At 36.7% G+C, this 24,191-nt stretch overlaps 1 protein-coding gene across 2 annotated transcripts in view; it reads left to right on the forward strand.

The window, feature by feature from the left end:
* The window catches only part of cdh4 (cadherin 4, type 1, R-cadherin (retinal)), a 241,745-nt gene that overhangs the window by 170,376 nt on the left and 47,178 nt on the right, over window positions 1-24,191 (forward strand). For both annotated transcript variants that reach the window (XM_084394671.1, XM_084394670.1), the window contains exon 6: window positions 21,586-21,741. In XM_084394671.1, the coding sequence (XP_084250797.1) occupies window positions 21,586-21,741 (156 nt within the window). The remainder of the gene's footprint in view (window positions 1-21,585; window positions 21,742-24,191) is intronic.

Consider the following 24,191-nt stretch of genomic DNA (forward strand, 5'->3'; position numbering starts at 1 on the left):
AAATTTGAAGCCCAATCCTTGAAATTCACATCTGAGCACATTTCACTCAATAGAGCCTAGCCTGACCCATTTTTAGCTTTCAAAATTTTTGCTTGTTTCTCACAGAATTAATCAATACACTTTCTGATCTCATAGGTGTAAGAAACACACCAAACTTGGAGGATAGTTTGTACCCAGTTGCGGGAGATTTATAAACATGAACAACAGAAAATCACCAGTGGTGAGAATTCAGATGAGTAGACAATTCAAAGACAGACCGTGTCTACTGTATGTTCACTTCTAATAAGACGATACGAGAATAATAGAAGGCATTCTTCCTGACAGCTTGATTCCAAAACATCCAGGGATGCGGTGCGCATGAACAGGTAAGTAGTCCTTTTCCCGTAATGGGATCGTTAGAAACGACAGGCTTTCACAGTTCATCAATAGATAGATAGATAAATAAATGGAGCTTAACTGACCAGATACCGAAGAGCAATTCCTCCAACAGTTGATTATCGCAGTTAAACTCAGAATTCAGATTAAAAGCCTGTTAAACCAAGAATAAATTCAGGAATACAGAAGAAACTGTTCATTCTGATGGCAAGTAACTCCAATTAACAGGAATTTAGGAATCTGATTTGAATTCGTGGCAGTTTTTAAAGACACTCTGTTGTTGTTTCTTATTTATTTACACACTTGTGTCGTCGAACTGTTGTATAAATGCAATATCACGCTCATATGCGATATGGCTCTGTATCAGCGCAACTGTGATAGCCTCCGGATGGCTGGTATAAAGCGATATCGCACGGCTACTCATGCGATATAAAACAGAATTCTCCCACAACTTCAAGGTTGAAAACCTCTACTGTAGTCTAATTATCTCTATCGCACAATTGTCATTTCTCTGCCTGTCGTCTCGACAGGCACAGCACCGAAGGACAACAGTGAGATTCATTGGCATTAATAAAAGCAAAGCTGCATTTATTCCTGTTTACATTTTCTACATCCCCAATTACCTACGAAATTCGAATTCCAATAAACAATACATCCCCACAACACACGCAAACAAAATGAATGCGGTGAATTCTTAGTTTACTGACTAGCTTGAATCAATTTCCATTCTCCCATATTGGTCCATTAGCTCCGAGGGGAGATAGGGAAGCTCAGTGCACCTGGCCAGCTCCAATATTCACATTGTCTGTGTCCTATTATTTGGTGAGCAGCGCTGGGGCTTTGTCGTCGCATGGATGATTTACAGAACGGACCGCAAAGGGGTATGTGCGCTAATGCCGCTAATGCCTGCTTCCACCTGACAATGGTGCTCGATGATACCTGGATCTGGGATCCTAGAAAAGAAATAGAAATGGATGTTTTGCAACATAAAGCTTGGACATGTTTGCAACATTACCTGTTTTTTATTTTTAGTACCTCAAGAATAGCATAGTGCAATAAAAAAGTGATAATGTTGTTGGGACTAAAGACAGAGAAGCAGGAACAGTTTATGTTTAGAAGATCAACAGATTATAGGAATATTTCATCCAGAAATGAAAATTCTGTCATAATTTAGCTAACCTTATGCTATACCTTTATATCACATAACACTGAAAGAGACATTTTTCCATGCAATTACAATGAGCTGGAACTGAAGCTTTCAAAGATGCAAATACTATAAATCATCCAAAAATCATCCGTATGATTTGTGCATTCATAAGAGTTTATGAAAGAAAGAAATTTGTGAATGTTAGATCTTTTTATTGAATCATTTGATCTGCTTCACAAAACAGGTCTGAATAAGTGATTCATTTGAAAATCAAACTGATCCCGTTCTTAAGTTCAACTCACTGATTCAGTGACTTGGTTGCAGTGGTGAACAGCTCACTCTGTGAAGGATTCAGATGTTGCTTTCAGAAGCACATAAGTCATATGAACCACTTTTATTGTAACTTTTATGGTGCTTTTGCTTACTTTTCTAAACTTGAAATCTCCAGTCTCACCCAGGTTTGGAACAAAGTGAGAGTGAATAAATGTTGACAGAGTTTTCATTTTGGAGAGAACTGTTCCTTTAAGGACAAGCTGAGAGAACAAAGACTTGGCCAGCATATTCATGCAGTTTTGTCATATATACAATCTAAATAGTTTTGCGGTGAACTCCTTGGGCATACCAATGAAAGACAGAAGTTTAGATATTCTGCTTTGACTGGAGTCAAGATATCTGAGGGCGATCACCCACACAAAGGAGACATCAAGCTCTAATCTAAGCTGCTTGCTATGTGATTGCACATCTCTACCTAAAGCAAAAAACCCAGTGTGGTAGAAGCATAATTAGATCTCATGGAATGCTCCTTGAATAAAACTGGCAGTCAAACATAGCCTATAGCATTACAGCTAGTGTAAGTGTCCTGGTGGGGCTCTTCTATTACCACCTAACTTAATCAGAGGCAGTAAAAGCATGGGTCAGAGGGTAACATATTCACTTGAATGGAGAGTCTGAATGATTGTTATTTCTCACGCTGGCCTTGAAAAACTGTGCTTTTAAATAAGCAAGACGTATAGTGTGAAACTTAGCTCAAGTGTTAGAAAGTTCATTTGCTGAGTACCGAACTTACTTGAATGTGGGCCCACACGATTTCGGCTTCAAGAACCTGCGCTAAATGGCTTAATGCAGCTGCTTGCTTGCAAGTGTGAGCATTTGTGTGTGGGTGTGTATAATGCTAGCTTTGAAAGTTTTTATATAAAAAAAAACATTGTAATGAGAACTGATCGTTTCTATTTCACTAAGAAGGTATTGTGTTAATTTAGCCTGTAAGAAAGCTGCATTGCCGAATGCTTGTCGCTGACCTCCCTCATGTCTCCGCCGCCCACACAACCCTCTTATTTTAATGTAATATACATGTTAGACTTCTATCACAGCTTGTTCTTTACATGTGTGGGTACTTACATCTTTATCGGAAGCATATTTTGAAGGGAGGGATATATTCATACTATATCTGCTGCATTATGTCGTATGTTTACTGTGCACTGTATGATCATTTTCAGCATGCACATATTCAGTGCCTAAATGGCCCAAAATCATTCACCAAAATGATGACCATTGCACCACAGATCACAATGCCTGGAGTGCTATATCCCATTATGCATTGCACAAGACTTGACATTTTCCAGTGTTATGTATGAACTGGAAGTATTAGCTGCTAACTCATTATTTGATTGGAATTCCATTTAATTATGGCATTTTTGTACAAAATTGGTGTAAACATTCATAATAACCAGACAACACCTAGCTGTACTGCATATACTTAACCATATACACTAACGTTCACAAGTTTGGTAAGTCTGTAAGAATTTTTTATGTTTTTGAATGAAGTCTCATGCTCACCAAGGCTGCATTTATTTGATCAAAAATATAGTAGTATTGTGAAATAGTATTACAATTTAAAATAACTGTTTTCTATTTTAATATATTTTAAAATGTAATTTATTCCTGTGATGGCAAAGCTGAATTTTCAGCATCCATTACTCCGGTCTTCAGGATCGCATGATCCTTCAGAAATTATTCTTATATGCTTTGATTTGGTGCTCCATAAACATTTCTTATTATTATCAATGTTGAAAACAGTTGTGCTGTGTAATAATTGTGTGGGAACTGATTGTTTGATGAATACAAAGTTCAAAAGAACAGCATTTATTTGAAATAGAAATCTTCTGTAACATTATACATGTTGTTACTGTCAATTTTGATCAATTTAATGCAAACCCCAAACTTTTGAATTGTTGTGTATACACTTTTGGAGTGTTAACGGTAGTAACACTCCGAACATATCCTTAGCCCTTATAAGAAGGTTTGTTGCGAAAACACTTTATTTTGTGGCTCGAAAAGCTATAAATTTCACCCAAGAGATTCTAGAAGCCATTTGGAGGCTTATAACGCTAAACTAACACCCCATTAACCAGTGACATCATTATGATAGCCATGATTCGCTCCATCCCCCTTATTAAGCCCCTCTCTCATCTGCATCTCTGGCTCCTTCTTTATTCTCTATCCCTTCCTGCCTCACCAGTGCGCCTGACATTTCTCCCTGCATCCATTCTTCATGCTATGTGTGTGTGTGTGTTTATAAGAGCATGGAGTAGAGAGCGAGAGTGGAAAGATGGGTGAGGTGGATGGCTGCGACTAGCACAGTAGAAAAAGTGCAGAAGCAGCACAACGGCATCTCTCCTTCTCCTGGAGACGTGTAGAGGTTGTCTCTCTAATTACCCAGCCCCCCCTTTCACGCCGCTGCCCCACCTCTTAGCTTGTACCCAGGGATTTGTCCATTGTGCTTTTCAATAGACACAGCGTGATTGGACTGAAAGCAGTCATTAGCTTGTGCCACTGTCTCTGGGGTCCTTGGGCTTTTATAGAGGGAGAGAAAAAGAGAGTCTAATGCCTGGAGAATACAGTGGGACTGGACTAGGGAATACATAAAGGCTCTATTTGTACTGTTCGCCCATTGTGCTGACTTTGGGAAATTAATGTCATTGTTGATATGTGGAAAAACTCCCTTAATTCCATGAGTATCCAGCTATTCAGCGGCTAACTATTTTAATTGCAAAGCTAATGCTGTAATTGCATTTGTGATTCAATTCTTAGTACCCATTAATATTAATTTTCTTGCTAATTATCTCATTTCAACACCATTCCATTCCCCTCCTCACGGATGGGAAAAGAGCTTGGCCCGCTATTGCGGAGCGTGTGTGAATACGGTTCATGCCGTTTCAGTCTGTGAAGTTCTATTCAAATGCTTTGACGCATGACTTGATGACTGTCTTATTGAGTTCTCAGCATTAATAAGCCTTCAGGGCACATGCAGTGTCCCCAGAAAGTATTTGGACACTTTTCAAGTCACACAGATTTATTCATTCCATTGGTTTCACACTTAAGACATTAATACTAATACTTATGCCATTAATGCTATCACTTACTATTCTATATCTATTTAAAAACGTGCACTTTCATATTGCTACTTTGATTGCTTCAATTGCTCTACTTATGTGTAAGTCGCTTTGGATAAAAGCGTCTGCTAAAAGATTAAATGTAAATGTAGAATTAATGAATTAATTAAATAATAGCATACACTTTTTTAAACCAATTGGCAAATGATGCTAGATTTTTTTGTATGGTATATATTGTATGAATGTCAGAGCCGGGCAGTAACGGAGTACATTTACTTGAGTACAGTACTTAAGTACAATTTTGAGTGATCTGTACTTTACTCGAGTATCATTTTTGGGGAGTACTCATGACTTTACTCAAGTACATTTGAGAGGCAAATATTGTACTCTTTACTCCACTACATTTCTATCCATAACCGTGAGTACCCGTTACTTCTTCTAAAAAAAAAAAAAATCTCGGAAACCCTCAATTTGTTGTTTCCCCTCTCAAACGTGATTGGATTGTGCAGGCGCCACTGATTGGGACAGCCTATCAGCAATCACCTTCAGCTTTCCGCCAAAGTCAACTCCATGGTCAGATTTAGATAAGAGACGAAACCATGGATGAAGACGCAGCAGGTCCATCCCTGGAATGTGCCAACCCGTGGCCCCACCTCGACAGACTATTTCAATTTTCTGAACAAGTTAATGATAGTTTTCGCTTCAAGTGTTTGCTGTGTTTACCAATGTAAGCACTGTGGCAGTAGTAATGCAATATTTAGAAAATGTACTCTTGTACTCTTGATACTCAAGTACTTTTAAAAACAAGTTCTTCAGTACTTTTACTTATAAGTAGACATCTGACTGTAGTACTTTTACTTGTACTTGAGTAAAATTTAGCAAGGGGTATCTGTACTTTTACTCAAGTAATGAAGCTGTGTACTCTGTCCGCCTCTGATAAATGTATGAAGGTCTATGAAATCCTTGAATATTTCTTTTATGGTACTACATATGAAGAGTTCAGATGCAAGAAATCAAGAGGCTCTAAGTGCCATCTGAAATTTTCTTCTAGAATGATCATTTTTATCAAGCTCGTATATTTAAGTTCAGTAATTTCACTTAAATGGCAATGCAAATGACCTATTAATTGTCATTTAAGTGAAATTACTTAACTTAAATATACAAGCTTTATAAAAAATGATCATTCTAGAAGAAAATTTCAGATGGCACTTAATCTGAACTCTTCATATACAGTATATATATATATAATGTATATATAATAATATATATATATAAAAAAAACATATAATTTAAACATAATATTAATAATTAATGTTTAAACATAACATTTAAACATGTTAGAAATGTTTTGTCATATCATCTCACACCAAATATATATATTGTATACTGTATATATGAGGGTCTATGAAATCCTTGCAGACTAACCATCTAATATTAAATATGGGGATTTATTTATTTATTTATAACGTTATGCCAAATGCACAAATAAACGTAGTGTAAATAATTTGAAACATTTTTGAAAACGTTTTTATATGGGTATTTGAGTGCTATGCTGTTCCTTAAAAAAATGGTCTCTGACATTTTGTTAATGAGCAGAAAGGCATTCACACATTTATACTGGTGCTTTAAGTGTACAAGGGTGCTGCTATGTTTGGTGTGCATGTGTATGAGATGATATGACAAAACTTTTCTAACATGTTCAAATTATATGTTATTTTATTTACTATCATTGAAATAGGAGAACATTTAACCTTGCAAAAGCAACAGGCTCCCACTCTTCTTCTTCTGACGATATAATTTTTTCTTTTATTTGTCTACATCATGCGGTTATTGGCGCACTCCACTCTTCATCTCCTGTTCGTCTTCCTCTGAGAATGCAGTGGTGAATTCATGCAATTTGATTTGGGCTGTATCTGTGCAGATGGCTGTCTCTCTTCATCCTTCTCCGTTCCTCTCGTCTTTTCACTCAGATGGTTATTTTCTCTTCTGCACTGTCGCTCCCTCTCCCTTTCTTTCTCTCTCTCTCTATGTCTCAAAATAAAAACAACTTTCAGGGGAGACAGAGAAATCGATCACGTTGACAAAAGATCCGCATGACTGCAGCCCTGGCGATGTGGCTCATCTTTCAGTCTTTCTCTTTATTCTCCTCGTGATAAACTCCTGATATCGGTTAGCTCTATGATTACGTATTGTATTCAGTCCGATCAGCTTCCCTAGTGAGCATAATAAGCATAGCTTTTCAATTTCTGTATCTTACACATGCTGTACATGCCTTCATTTTACACTTAAGGGATTTCGGCGGGGATTTTTTCCCCCAATACCTACAGCACATGGAACGTGGACACTTCTCTTTAAATTACAATCTGTATTAGCTCAAAGTCACATGAGGTTACGATTACAAAACTCGCCTTTATAGGTACAGCCAGCACTGTTGGAATTAAGGCCAGGCCATTAATCTCACTACAGGACCTGAGGAATTACAGTCAAATGAGGCAGAGCTTTCAAGAGTCAAATAATACGTGTTTCAGTACATTGGAATAGAGCCGGTTTAAATTTCGCATATCAGTCTGGCTGAATCACCCCCTCATGTTCCATTGCCAACTCATTTATATAGATGGAACTCCTCTTCATGCTATCCATACCCAGATAGCAAGAGGCAGGGCGACAACAAAAAGAGAGAGAGAGAAAAGGCAGGGAAGAACAAAATCTATATTTCAAAATCATGCTCTATATTCCTTTCCAATTCAGGCTAGGATCCATAATAAAGTAGCCTGTGTGGAACAGACAGTTTCGTCTGTTTCTAATGGGATTTAAGAGTAAGAGTATTTGACTGACTCCAGCTTTCACTTGAGAAATATTAAACCTGAGCATCCGGAACTCAATCTTAAAGATGTCGTTCATGACTTCTTTTTTCATACATATTCCATTTTGTCTTCTTGTAACCCTTAAGCAGGCTGAATTCGTGTGCACAGAACTCTGAAAAATTGCCATACAATTGCAATAAGTTCAATTTCACAAACCTTTGTTTATTGTCTGCCCCTTGCATGTTTGTTTATTACATAATTTGGCTAATTTAATTATGCTTCCAGCTATATCAGTGTACACTGTCAGGGAAAAACAATATTCAGTTGAGAATACAACTAAAGGACAGTACAGGGACAGGACACTCAAAAGGACAATTTTGTTACTTTTCTACACCTGAAGGGGTACATATTAGTACTTTTAGGGTACATATCAGTACCTTAAGTACCAATTGGTACCCTAAAGTACATGTACTAAAGGGTACATATACCCAAAAATTTACATTTTAGTATTAATATATACTTAACATGCAAGTACATATTCATATTAGTACCTAAAGTCTACATTTTAGTACTTGTAGTACTAATATGGACACTTTAGGAAATAATATGTCTCTTTAAGGGTACGTATTAAATGTATTTTGCATATTAGTACCTTGAGAACTTCTTTGTAAACTCAAGGTTCTAATGTGCAAATGCATACTGTGCATATTAGTACTTTGACGTACACTGTAAAAAGTGATCAGTTGACTTTAAAAAAGTGAGGAAACCCTTTCCTTAAAATTAAGTAATAAACCTCATGCGTAATTGAAAAAAATAAGTTATGTGAACTTCCACATAACTTTTTTTTTTCTTCAAATGCGCATAAAGTTTATTTAATTCATAATTTTAAGGCAACTGGTTTCCTTACTTTTTTTAAGTTAAGCCAACTGATCACGGTTTACAGTGTAACTAAATGATATAACATATTAGCATATACCTAACATTTTAGTAGGCAAGGCAAGTTTATTTATATAGCACATTTCATACACTATGGCAATTCAAAGTGCTTTACATAGAGAGGAATAAAAATAATCACAAAATAAAAGCAAGGAAACAAAGTACTAATCACTTTGTATGGTACAGTATATGCAAATGCATATGCAGTACATAATAGTACCTTAAGGGTTAGTACCTAAAGAGTATTTTAGTACTAATTAGGTACAGTAGGTAATGGCACGTAACTAAATTATATATTTTAATTTCAAAAGGGACATTTTAGCACTAATTACTACTTATGATGCAAATATGCAAGTACAAGTACTTCCTTAAAGGGCACATATTAGTACCTAAAGTGTGCATTTTAGTACTTCAGGTATGCAAATGCATATATTATTACCTTAAGGTATAGCTAAGGTACATATTAATGCATAATGAATGAATATTAGCACCTAAAGGGTACATTTTAGTACTAATTAGTACATAGTAGATAAATATTAGCATCTAAAGGGTATTTTAAAGGTACAAATATATATAAGTACATATTCATATTAGTATGGGTACATAATAATGCCTAAAGTGTACATTTTAGTCCTTAAGGTACTAATATGCTGCCTTTAGGAAGAGATAAGGTAAAAAGGTTTAGCTTCTCTGACACGCAACACCATTTAACACATTTTACTATGTTAATATGTAGATTTTCAGCTTCCCTCAAAATCAGTTCAGAAAATGCAAACATATATTCCCTGTAAACTTACCCATAAATAAAAGGTAAAAATAAAAGCTACCTTTAAATTTTTATGTATAAGTGATTAATTCCAGATGTGTTTTAGTTACCAGATCACATAAAAACATTTGTTTTCTTCTTCTATAGTCCGCTCTCTGCCTGAACGGCTCATCTCCGCATTTGAATTTGTCCGTCATTGACACAGAACCTCCATCACACCTGACAGGGCTCTGAGGAGATACACCATCCAGAATCAAAATGTGACAGAATGCCTTGAAGAACAGCTTGTTTTCTTATCACCTTGATGTTAAACATAAGAAACTATGTTATGATTCCGAGAGTTATAAAACTGACAGAAGTAGACTGCTGTCAGATTTACGAAGGTAGGAAGCATTTGATAGACACTTTTGGAAGCGATGTACTGTAGGGTAAAGCTGCCAGGTTTTGGTCACATATTTATGGATGTAAAGAGGTTTATTGTTTATTACTTTAAACCTTAGCCTTAAAGGATGAGACTAATCTTCTAAATGCGCACGACTATTTCCTAAATCGTCTTGAATGGTCTGCCAAAGCAATAAGTTTCAACCGTTACACTAAACATTTTTCAGCCACTCTTTCTTTTCTCAATAAGTCCTGTACTCTGGCTTCTTACGTTTTTTTTTTTTTTTTTTTTGGTGCATTGCTCATCCTTTAGCATTCTGGCAGGAAGATGATTCATCCTGGTGAATAGTATCCATCTGTCTAAGGAATACTGAATGGAAGACAATGAAACTAAACAGCAGCCCTGGTCTCCATTTAGTCGGGCAAAGGCTTGTATTGAGTGTGATGGTTCTAGCACAATATGCAATCAGAAATCTTAGTAAAGACGCACGTACACCCACAAATGCATTCATGCACAGCTGCTAGCAGAACACTTTGTAGTTAACCACTTTGTAAGAACTTTAACTAGAGTACAGCAAAGGTTACACGAGTGCTGCCACAAATTAAACCATATATCAGGTGTGTGGTCGAAAATAGCAGCACTAAAGGACACTAAAAGACAAATTCGACCAGCTTGACTGCAATGAGACTACCAGAACACAGTGCTTTAGTTATGGAAGCAGCCTGTAGGAAGCTCGAGGTGGCCTGTAAGTTGGAGAACTTATCAGACTGCACCCGTTGACCAGCTCATCAACCACCTCACAAAGCTCTTGACTCTCAATGCCTGCTTGAACGCCTCGGGTTCTCATAGGAAGAGCAGACAGTACCAATAAGAAGTCGTAAAACGAGAGTGCAATACTATAAAATCAAGAAAAAAAAAAAAAAGCCATTACTGATGGGCAAGAAATAAGAGAGAGCCATCAAGACACTTTAGTTGAGTCCAGAGAGACCCATAGAAAAGAAACTGACTTTTTGGACTTCAGTCACGCATTTCAATGAACTCCAAGAGGGTTTTGATATGATTTGGTTATTTGTTGCTTTTCATTTTCTCTCTCTCTTAATTTGAGTTTTCTTACTTTGGTTGCACATGTGAATAACTTCAAATAACTTGAAATTAATAGTACATTTGTTATTCAAACGTTGTCTGTTTCATTATGCCGAATCCCAAAATGAAAAACGGCAATGCAGAGAAAAGCTAATGAAGGATTCAGTCTCTGATGTAAAAGAGCATTAAGCTTTATTTTGAACGTTCCCTGCACGTCATGAGGTTTCTCTCGACTGCCGCTAGCAACTCTGCAGTAACGGGTTCGACTCCCTAGGAGTATAAACTGATAACAATATACCTCTAATGTCTCGGGCTGTCACTTTGCATTAATGCGTTTTCTATTTGTTACAGTTAACATGTTGCTGATCAGTTATTGCACTAAGCTTACTTAAAGTAGTTAAACTACAGCATGCTATTCTTTTGAAAAGTACACTAAAGGCTACTAACAAAAAGTAACTACAGCCTCACTTAAATATGAAACTTTTTAACATTATAATTTAAGCAGAGGCACGTTTTTTCAGGCACATTGAGGTTTTTTGAATACATAACAGGGTTCCCAAAACTTTTGACCATGACTTTTTTTTTTTTTATCTTTTGTGAATACTGAAGAAGGGTTTTAAAAAAAAATAATTGGATACTTGCACTTACAAAGACCAATTCCTGCTCTAGTCTAGTCTATATGAAATATTTTAGAACAGATAACTTGTAAAATTACTATTCACTGTGGAAGTTTCCTTGACTTTCCCATGACTTTTTCTGATTTTTATTTCAGTTACTTATCTCTGTTCTGTGTGATGTTTTCCAGGGTAAAAATATAACAAATATAATTTCACTGATTACAACTAGAAACAATATAATATATTTATTTGATATAACTGAGTTGAAAAGTAGTGATGAACATTAACTGTTGTAAATGCTGCTATATTAATATAATCAAATTTGCCATAATAAAGAAGAACTACATTTATACTTTTTATTTCTCTAATTTGTTTAATGTAGCAACTGTGGAGTGCACAAAAACAATCTTGCTGTTCCTGTACAATGACAGAAGAAGCATCACTTAACTTTTTTGTTGCAAAAAGTAGCTTGTTACTGGGAAAGCTGCACTATTTTGAAAACTACTGCAAAAAAAGAAATGTAGTTAATAGTGTCACTACTTGTAACGAGTTGCTCCATGGCACTGGTGCTAATCCCTCGCCTGACTCCATTTGCTCTTTTGAAAGGGGCTCTGATACAACCTCTCCCAGGACCGTAAAGCTCGCCAGAAAAAGGCAGAAGTCACTCTGAACCTGCCCTAGAAACGCAGCATTTATCTCCAACATGGTATCTGCGGAAAGGGCACGTTCCTCACGTGCCAGCCATCTTCCCCCGATTCACCCCGCGCTCGCTGTAATTCTACAACTAACGAGTGGGAGGAAGATTTCAAAAATTGCTTTTTGTCATTAGCACTGAATTCCGATGACTCAATCAAGCCCAGGGGACTTAACGAGGGCACGATCATCATTTATTCAATTTAGTATTATAAAGAACATTCATTAAACAGGGAGTTTGGGGGGCTGGGGTTGAAAACATGACAAATCCTTCCAGGCTGCCCATGGGAGGAATTTTAAAGAGACTTTTTAATGTACAAGAGACCTTGCCTCCTTTCCCTCTGGGATATTTAAGCGTGTGTGTCATCGGGATGGCTGGAGTGTCGAATGTCGATTCATCTGAATCAGGAAAGGTGGATATTCTAGGTGTGTGTTCATGGTGCACCACGACTGCTGAATTATTGAGCAGAAAAACTCTCTTTGATCCATGCAATGTAGCCCACATACCAATCTCTTACCTGTCAGCCTCCCAGAAAGCCATTCATTTTTCAAATGTTTGCAAGGAGGATGCTGCGGTATGTTATTTTTCCTACCGCAAGAAATTTCCAGTCCCTTTCAGGCTCTAAATTGAAATGTAACCGACATATTCTTAGCAGAATACAAAGAACTATTTCTGTGATTTCGGATTTGATTGCCAGTTCATGCAAGAAGAGAATGTAAGAGATGTAAGAGACAAAAAAAAAAAAAAAAAAAAATTCTGAACTTTGATTCTTGGCTTTTTGTCTATTTGGAAAACCTCGATATTGAATGCAAACTCGAGCTGTACTGAAAGCTACCAGGAATACGTTTTATTACCAAATCAATACACGAGTCTCAATGTCCTGAGCTGCGTTTCTCTTTGATGTTTTTAGCAGCCGTTTAAATAGAAAGAGAACTTTACCAAAGCAGAGAGAGTGGGAGAGCGAGGTTCAGATATTGCTCTGAAAGGTCATGTGTGGGAGAGTTCAGTGTCTGAGTGAAATGAAGAGAAAGCCATCACGCTCAGTCTGCGGAATACGTTATGCAAAAGAAGGACTGTAGCACGCTCACCAGTCATTTCACTTTCACGCATGGTTTCCAGACCTACGGCTCACGAAATGGGTAGGCGGGATGTGGGTTTTATATCCCGTGACTCAAACGCGTCAGGGTTTACATTTGATTGCTTCAGCACAAAATCCCCTCACATCAAATGTCTTGCGCATCGCAAAGCCCAGTGACACACAGAAACACGGTCATAATTTCGAATCTGGTGATGTTTCATGAAGTGTTGCATCGCTTGGAAGTGGAGATGCATAAGTGGGCGCATGAACGCATCTCCTGAAGGATATCTCTCCACTCTGCTCTCATTTTTTCAGTCGTATTCCTGTTTATGGAGAAGTCAGTGCAGTAAAAGGGTGGGTATTAAATAATGAAGACAGAGGTGTAAAATATTTGGTGAAAATGCCTTATTTAAAATAAGGAAATTCAAGAAGTCTTCTGCATCACAGGAAACAGGAAATTCAAAGAGGTTCAGCTGACAAAAATGTGGAGAATCCTTGCCATTGCATGTAAATATGAAATTACATGAATTTGAATGTGTTTGAAAGACAAAAGCATTCCAGAGACAATAATACAAGGTTAAATGACTCACTGAGTAATAATTCAAATAATAATTAATGTGTTTGTCAGGAGCTGATTAAATATGCAATGTTGAGAAAGCACTTCTTAAAAGTGAAATGATTTCTGTTAATCCAGTGATCAAATGCTTTATTGGGTCTCAGTTTTCAGTGATCGGCACATGACTAGCGGCTGGTCTGTGTGTGCAACTCCACAAACCTGGAAGACCTTCTGAATGTTTCTAGGCAGTAGACTTTTATAGAAAGGAAAATTTTAAATATAACAAAGAAGTAGAATCAAATAATTTATTAATAATTTACTGCCATTGTGAGAATAACGTACTCATGTAATCAACAGAAAAGTAACTGTGTCTGATTACGAGTATTTTAAAAATGTAATATAATCTAATTACAAGTACTTTTTTAATATGATTAGATGTAATCAGTTACTACCCAGCACTGGTTACTTGTAATGCGTTACTCCCAACTAGGGTTGCAAAGGGGTGGAAAATTTCCGGAAAATTTTCGGTAAATTTTCGGTAAATTTTCGGACAGTTTCCGGTAAATTTCCATGGGAAGTTAAGCTGGGGAATTTTGGAAATATTCATTACCACGGCAACCGCTTGCGCGTCCACTCTGAAAGTAACTGTACACATAAGAGACGGATAGATACATTATTTAAGGTTATTTCTATTCGTTAGAATATTGATATATGAACTTGTTGTCAAGTAAGCCCCGTTGCGAGCATGTGCGTCTCTCTAAACTTTCAGTGTGCTGCACTGCTCTAGTTGACTTCTGCGCCTTCCCCCTGAAAATATCACGTTAATTTTGAAAACGTAATTCCTTTTGTGGATCCTCTTGGTGTTTCTTCATGTTTCTTTGACAAATATCAGTGTCTCAGTCTCACGCACGCTGCATGTGAGTTAACCACGCCTACTTATTTACATTTTGCGGTATACACGGAATAAAAAAAATCTGTTACGGTTGACATTTTCTTCCGCGGTAACGATATATACCGTCATACCGCCCAGCCCTACTTATGTGGTAAATAAAGTTATGCTAGCTTATTTAGCATCTAACTTATCAGCTTGCTATCTACTAGATGAATACATTTGTATGTGATATTTGCAATTTAAACATTTAATAAATATATTTCCCCATGATATCATCAAAACTTACTTCACTTTGTTTAGTCCACAGGCTCAAATGTGTGCGTTCAATAGTCTTGTGCTTTGGGCTTCTGTACATGTGATGGAGGCATGCACAGTGCCAGTAGGGGGTGTGGTCTCAATAGCCATGCAGTAAGCAGTGTGCTATGTGCATGTGATTGAGGAATGGCATGGATATTCAAGTGTATTTGAATGGCATCTGTTTGTTTTAGTCAAGATTATGCTAAAATATACTTTCCTCAACTATATTTAAGTTCCCTATAAGAGCCAACCTTCAACTTTGAAAATTCCCAGTTTATTCCCATAAATTCCTGTTAATTCCCTTAAATTCCCATTAATTCCCATGGAAAGTTTCCATATTTGAAAATTCCCAGAATTTTGCAACCCTACTCCCAACACTGCTCATTTCAGATGCACCTGAAAATCACCTGGTCGATTTTTTTTTCCACAGTCTGAAAACATCAATAAATCAATGTAGATTTCAGTCTGAGGTTTTTCTCTGAGAGGTGTGCATTTTAAACATAATCAGAACTATCAGCTAATAAGGGTAAATCAATATACGAGCGTGAGTGTTTTTTACATAGCCTGAGTTGGGTTTCCACAGAGTTTTACCTTCACCAGTTGTAGAGATCTTTGATGGAATCACGTCCTCATGTTCAGATTTCAAAGACACACGAAGTTCAACTTGTATGAAGTTCTTTGTCTGCTGGTCAAATGGGAACAAACTCAATTGCATTTGCAATACTTGAAGCTGTATTATATTTTTTAGTAAATATAGGTTTCACATAATCTTATATTATTTTATTCAGTTAAAATAAATACACAAAGTATTGTTGTGTTATTACTGTATTATGTTTAGTACAGGATCTCTTCAGTTAAAACTAAAAACGCATATCATCCACTCAAGTGGACAGAGCAATAAAAACATCAGAAAAAAATCCTTACTGAGGTAATCATAATCGTCAATTACTTGAGTACAACTGGAGGTACACAAAGCTGCACTCTTGCGCAAACTCCCATTATAATCAATGAAGTTGTCGACGCTGTGCAATAAATCTTTTATGGCTCGTTTCCACTGAGCAGTACGGTACGGTACGGGACAGTACGGTACGGTTCGGGTCTGTTAACCATGATCTGGCTAGCGTTTCCACTGCCAACAGTACCCTTACTTGATAGGCGTGGTGTTTCGATCGACGTCATTTTCGCGCGAAGAAGAACATAGTAAACTACAATGGATGACATACAGCAGATCTTGTTCTTGTTCCTCGACATGTTTGTCACAAGAAGACAAGCGCCGACATTAGGCTTTTCTCAATATCAGGTACGCAAAGTTTGTACTTGCCATGTGCGACTCCTACATGCAAATGGTACAGCGCGTTCTTAAAAGCGTCACTCAGCTCGCTCTGCTACTCCGGTTATCTCTGTTACTCTATGTACATTTTAAGCAACAATAAAACGAAATATGTTATAAAACACCACTCTGCCTCTTTTCGTTTTCATTTAAATAAATTAAACATTATAGGGACACAAATGTGGTTCATGCGCAACGCATATTGATTATTCACTGCACGTTATTCGTTATTCTATTTATAACAAAACGAAATTTAAAACACAACCCTAACGTTACCTCTTTTCGTTTAAATAAAAAAAAAAATTAAACATATTTCAGGCAATATATGCATTTGTACAAATGTTGCAATAAACATCAGTGATAATCTTGTAATAAAAAAATGACAAGAAACCATATTTCTTTTTGTAAAATTTCAGTTTTATCAATAATAGCCAATATAAAAGTTTAAGTAAAAGGTACAAGAAGCTATACAATAAGACATAAAGCAAACAATTCAGTCAAATGCAGCGCTCTAGTCTAACATTACAACAGTAAAGTTAAATACAAATAGCCTATAACGTTAATATGAAACTAAACTTAGCCCTCAGCCAAAACGATTGACAGGGAACGAATGATATATTCACGAGACCAAAGATCACCCGTTAGGTCTACACAAGACGAATTATATCTCATGTTTAACCACTACCGTCAGCGGCGAACGTCAGAAGAACTAGCCTAGCCGAGGAAAGGCTCATCCAGCCGGGAAACATGAGCGCCCGCTGACCGCATGGATCTCACAACCGGAGGGAAAAAAATCATCTTTATAAATAAACCACAGATTTGAGCTTTAAACAACTACATTCTCGCCTGAAAAACTCTTAAAATTACATTTCGTGATACAGTAACAGTAGTATTCTATTAAACTGTATATTAAAAAATGGCGCTTCTTATGTTGTCATTCCCCTTGTAGCACGCGCAAGTGACGATTCCCTGTCAACCAATCAACGTCCTGCAGTGAGTCTAGCTCCACCTTTTAGTACCGTTCCACTGTGCTAGGTACCCCAATGGAAGGGTACCTAAAAAGTGGTACGGTACGGTTCGGCATTTTGGTACCATTCACAACTTTTGATAGTGGAAACGCAAATAAATGCGTACCGTTCCGTACCGTACCGTACCGCTCAGTGGAAACGAGCCATTATTGACATCATTTTTATACTTTGTTGGTTATAATAAAGGGATTCTAAATAAATCTTTGGTGAGACAGATTCATTTTGGAGGGCGCCAACATATGCAGGAAAAGGCCTGATATATACGTAACACATTTAATTGATCACATGCGTTAATCAATGTTAATTTTGACAGCATTAATTTTTCACATAATTCACCAATATTATGGTCCTCAAACATGTTATCTGCTTATACAGTTGATTATACAGCAATTATTCTTGATTTCTCTAGTCTGATTTTTTCCAAGTAAGTGTGTCTGATCCACTTAGAATGAAAAGATTAAAGAGGCCCTCAACTGTGTTCTGGTGTTTTATAGGACAAGCTTTTTGTTACATAAACAGGCTAAACATGCTTCAACAAAATCGGTTATAATCGCACTTTTGATGTGAAGAACTATTGTGAGAAACATCCTCTGTCAAACCAAAAGCATCAAGCAGATTGATATCCAGATGTTTAATGTCCCACGGTTCTGCAACATGTTTCTTGCTTCAATGAAAGAGAGAGGCAAAACAGAAGAGGGAAACGTCTATCGCATTGAGCCATGCCATGGTTAATGATGCCAGATAGAAAGACGGGAGACAGAAAAGAGATGGATGGGGGAAGAATGAGAGAGAATTGTGTATGCATCTGCTCTTTACATCAAACAGAGTTTGGAAGAAAAATATGAATGCGAGGATTTCATACGCGGTAATGATCAAGCTTCAATTAAAAGTAGGCCAGAAATGTCACTTTTTTACTCATTATGTCAATCCATCAGTAAATGGAAGTGTATATACAGTGTGACGTTTTTCACTGACATGTGTAATTTCTGTGACACTAGCATTGGAATTGTTTTTAGCAAGTGGGGGGAGGGGGAGGTATCTGCAGGTTGGAGTAATGGACATGCCGAAAGGCCGTAAGGTCTTTACAATTGGTTGCGAAAGCTGCCTGTTCCACATAAAGATGGGCCGTAAGCTTTAAAAGCTATTAAAAGTGATAAATACAACATAGACAACAGGTTTGTACAGGTTTGTCATAATCCTTTTTGCCCAATTCCCTTCTTTCACTGTAAAAATGGCGATAATGATATTAAGAATATTGCATTTGAGAGTATATTCAGAACTTCATTCATTCATTCATTCATTCACAAAATGGACACCTTTGATGTCTGATGATGATATGAATGTCAACTCTGAAGGCTTTGATGCAAATACAGTCACTGTTTTTTTCTCACTGTAACATGTCTGTCAACAACAATAAAATAATGACTAAAGCTGAAACAAAATATTAAATTATAATTTTATTTTATTGCTATTGTAAAAAGTGCTGTCAAGCGATTAAAATTTTAATTTAACTTTTTTTCAGAATCTGCATCTGAAGTGGCATTTACAGGTATTTACACAGACTGTTTAATGCTGCTCAGAGCGGTGGCTTGAATGCAGTTAGAATTGCATAAATAATGCTATGAGATTAATGAGTTTTAAATGGGTATTAAAGGGATGGTTAACTCTAAAAGAAAATGTTATCATTTTCTTACCCTCATGTTGTTCCAAACCTGTATGAGTTTCTTTGTTCACTTGAACACAAAAGAAGATATTTTGAAGAATATTGTTAATCAAACAATTGATGGCACCCATTGAATTCCATATTCCATATTTCCATCAACTGTCTGGTTATCAATATTCTTTAAAATATCTTCTTTTGTGTTCAACAGAAGGAAGACGTTCATACAGGTTTGAAACAACTTGAGGGTGAGTAAGTGATGGCAAAATTGTCATATGTGGGTGAACTATCCCTTTAATATTAATGTTGAAATATTAAATTATTGAAAAATGAAATGATACCAGGAAGCTATAAAACCGCCAGTAGGTGGTGGCAAGTCACTGTTTTAATGAGTGAGTCATCAGTCATTCATTCAACCAATTAATTCAAATGGCTGATTCATTCAGGAATTAAGCAAGTGAGACTGGGTCCAATTCCCACTATTAACTAGTTGCTTATTACATTACATTTACATTTATGCATTTGGCAGACACTTTTATCCAAAGCGACTTACATTGCATTTTAAGGTACACATTTACATTCTTAATGGTGTTACATCCTTGGTGTTGCAAGCGCCAACGCTCCACTGTTTGAGCTACAGGAAAGCTGTCTTTATGAATGACTGTCTTTATGAATGGGTCACTGAATCATTGGCTCACTCGATTCGTTAAAAAAACACTGCAGTGTGTTGCTCAGAGCAAACAACAGTTCTGAAGTGGCTTTTTTTGGGGGACTATTTTCTCAAATTGAGCAAAGACAATACTGTGTCTAAAACGCAACACAAAATTAACCATGTTTATTGAACTGTTGTACAAAATCAATATCACATTTGCATATCGCTATATCATAATAGACAAAAACCCATACAGGGGCATTTTTTCCCCTAATATCTTGAATTTTAGGGGCATTGTAACTGCATTCTCATAGACTTCACCACAAAGTCAGTCGTTGCCCTGCATCATGTATTTACTAAGCATGTAATTTATCATGACGTACCATCTTCTTCCGGTCTAAAGAAATGACTTATGTGTGGTTAATGCTGATTGGCCAACGCAGTTGTCAACAAGAAACTTTTTTTCACCAATGATAAACCTTTCGGCATGCTCATTACTCCAAACTGCAGCTATTTAGGTTTCCTGGCCCCTCCCCCTGTTCTCCCATTGGTCAGACTAATGGATGGCCCCACCCACAGTTCACTGGATTTCACTGTTGCATCCAGCTCCACAGTGTTTACAGAGAAATCAGACTTGTTATTTTAACTGTTGTCTCTGCCCATAAAGCTGAGATGGAAAGTATTTTAACAGCAAAATATATACACACTTTAATAAATGAGTCTATTTTGCTTTAGTACTTCATCATTCTGTCTGTTTTCGTTATTCTCAGGCATATTGAGTCAGGTTTGGATGGCAGGCAATTGTCACACAGCTGAGAGAAAGTGTCTGCTGAAGCATCATCATTGTGATCAATGGCCCAATTCACTTTCCATCCAACTGTCAAGCATCAAACCCTGATGCTGAATACCATTTACTATTAGGGAAGCAACAGTGGCTTGACTTTGATTAATAAACAAGCTTTTGATGCCACACGCCACTGCCACATTATCCATCTGACATTTTTTTTTTAATTTCCTGATGGTACCACAGCCTAAAGACTGAATCGGTTGTGCAGTGCAATCATAACAGAAAATATGAGCAGCATCTATATTTCTGCAAACTCTAAGAATGTTAACTAAGCATCAGTGGATATGTAAGAGAATGTTTTCAGAAATCATTTAGACATTGATTGCAATCATTTAGACATTGAATACGGAAATTATCAGAAATTTGTCATTAAAGTGTGTAGATGAGGCATTCTCAAGGTATTTGGTCCGGAAATAATAAAATATTTGTTACATATGTTACATGTATTTACTATACTAATAACTATAAATGATGCATAATTGCATGAAACTAACACTAAACCAAACCCTCCTCTTATCCCTAAGTACATGTAGTTAATTAATATTACTCAGTACTTAAATATATAATTATACTGTAACAGGGACACATTAAAATAAAGTGTAACCAGAACTTCCTATTTATTTTGCTGTTGTCAAAATAGACCATACAACTGTATTTTGTTGGAAATTCATTAGTCATTGAATAATATGGCCAATATATTATATTTGGCCCAGTGTTTGTTCCATACTGTATGTTAGGATGGTAAATCACACTTCCTATGTTGTTAATGCATTTACAAAATTCACTATTATTCACTATTCAGCCTGCCATTTTGTTATTTTTCATTGTTGTTCATGGCAATATTAAAGTACTTTGATGCTTGATTTAAATGTTTTGTTGTTGCAATAAATCATGTTGCTATCCAGTGTAAAATCTTGGTACTGAAAGCAAAAATAAATAAAACAGAGAACCACTGCTCTATATGAGCAGTAAATTGACAGTTTAAACATATCAAGCATCTTCTGTTTTCTTATCTATAGAACTCTACTTATTGTGCTGTTTTATTGCAGATTCGATCGGACCAGGACAAAGAGATTGAGATCCGGTACAGTATAACAGGAGCCGGAGCAGACCAGCCTCCTAGTGACGTCTACATCATCGATCCTGTGACAGGAAAAATGTCAGTCACTAAACCTTTGGACAGAGAGGAGAGAGCCTCTTACCATGTAAGTGCTTCTCTTACCAGAGTTGGCTTGAGAAGATAATTTTTTGCCCTATTCAGATTCTATTTAAAGTGGAACTGGCCTCAAACCCATTTAAGAAATATGCTACAGTTTGCAAGAGTTGATGGCCTTTTGCCAGTTGGAATAAAACTAGAACTGCACTGTCTTGTCTGGACAGTATTTGGACGCTTGAGGCACTTTTAAACGTATATGAATAGAACAAAATAGCTAAATGAAGACAAAAATCATGTTTTTGTGCGTGTGTGTGCATGATGATAATGATTTTTATACCAACTGTATATTCTATCCCCTAACCCTAAACCTACCCATTTCAAAAATTATTCTGTATGATTTATAAGCTGTTTTCCTCATGCGGACCAAAAAATGTCCCCGCAAGGACAAGGATGTCTCATTGCCCTCTGTGTGGAGATATTTTGTCCCAATAACGTATGGTATACCTGAACCACACACACACATGTGCACACGCATACACACAATGGATTTATTAAATTACATAAAAAATATTAAACCAAGTAACCTCTGCAAACAAATTATACTACCTTTTCCAGAACCAACCAACTTTTCTGAGACACCTTTTCAATCATCTTAAACTAAATGGTCAAGGTCATTTTTGTGGATGTGTGGAGTAGGGTATTCCTGCAATACCGGAGGCTGAAGTTTCAGGACCGCAGTCCTAGGACCACATTTCTAGGACCTTTTATTTTATTATTATTTATATTCAATTGATATATTGTCCTAACCAACCCTAAACACAACTGCTGGTAACCCTCTTGAAATATATGAAGCCCTATATTCTGGTTTTAAATTCAGTTTTGCTGGGAAGAAAGACCTTATTTTTCCAGAATGGAAGTAAGATATTTTATGTGTAAGTAGGAGACTTTTTTTTTTAATTAGCCACAGCTCGCCCTTTGTACTTCTTGTCTGGTGTGTGACTGACTGAACAAAGGGCAGTAAACGATAAAACTGTGTGTTTATTAGTATGATAATAAATTAAAACAATATGAAAACAAATACCAGTTTACGACACTAATTAACTGTTTTTGCACAGCTAAAATAGCTGGAGATGCCTGAGACAGAAAGCATTCAAATTAAAAAAGTTAAAAATAAGGTGGAAAAATAATAAACGTCTGTTTGTTTTAGGTTCAATCATCACTTTTTAAGAGTAGAATTGGCTAGGTGGCGCAGTCGCAAAAAAAATTAGGGTCCTAGAAATGCGGTCATGAAACGGTATGAATGCGGTATGAAGTCGGTTCACACATTTCACATTTGTGTTCCATAGAATTTTACAACCAGAAAGTATAAATACCTTTTGTCCCCATTTTGAGCAATATATTTCTTGCTTCATATCATAACATTAAAATAAATGTCATTTTTGTATATATTTTGTCATGTATTGCCAATAGATAGAATACTTTTTTCTGCCAGTGTATATACAAACTCCAGTTTTGAATGAATATAAATATATATTTTTTATAAACCATTTATCTTGTTGTTCAGGATAACTCTTAATCAGACCCACAAACTCAGAGATCTGACTTGATTGCAAACCTGATTGGTTCCAGAAAGCTCTAGCCATCAAAAACAAGAGCAGTTGCCTTGTCAGCCATATCAAAGACAAAACTACAGACTTAGTAAAGCTTCTGCTTGTTAAGCAAAGTTTGCAGAACTCTTAAAATTCATATTTCACTGTGCAATTAAGTCTATTCAAACTGCTTTCAATGCATTAAAAACAAATCGTTTCGGACCTGCTGGCTGGCGTCACTTGTTAAGAGTGCTTTTTTGTTTTGTTTTTGTTCCTGCTATTCTGTTTATGCTGCTCTTTTTTATGAATAATGTGAAGAAGAAAAGCTAGAGACAAAGAAAAGAATTGCTTTGACACATCAGGGTTTTTTTTTTTTCAGTTAGTCAAACTGTCAATTAGACGAAGGTTCAGTAGCAACGTGCAGATGAGAGAGTGGGAGAGAGAAAGAACGGGAATGAAATAGTGTTGAATTGTCACAAGTGATGAGTATGCAACTCCCAATGCTTCAACTCAACTGGGGAATCAAATCAAACAGCGACCCTGCCCCCTTATGTTTCTGCCTGTCACCCCACCTCTGTCACAAGCAGGGCTGCCAGCCAGCCTTCCCTCTGCCACATCTTCCCCCGACTGTCATTCACTCACACTCTCCTAACACAACGCATTGCTCTTGATTCTCACGGTTGTTCCTTACAATTATAACTGCCTCTTTATCTCAGCAGTTTTGCAGGAAGTGTCAATAGGCCCTTAGTATATATTTAGATGCTATAAAACGAGGTCTTCTCTGTTTGCGGCTCTTACTTTTGACATATGCCTCCCTTTCTCTCTCACTCCTTCTCTTTTCTCTTAACTCCCCGGTCCATTGAGCAGTAGATGATGTGGCACCGTGCGTCTACCTATCAGTCTAAATTAC

Source organism: Rutilus rutilus (assembly GCF_951802725.1).
Source record: "Rutilus rutilus genome assembly, chromosome: 22".
NCBI classification, from domain to species: domain Eukaryota; kingdom Metazoa; phylum Chordata; class Actinopteri; order Cypriniformes; family Leuciscidae; genus Rutilus; species Rutilus rutilus.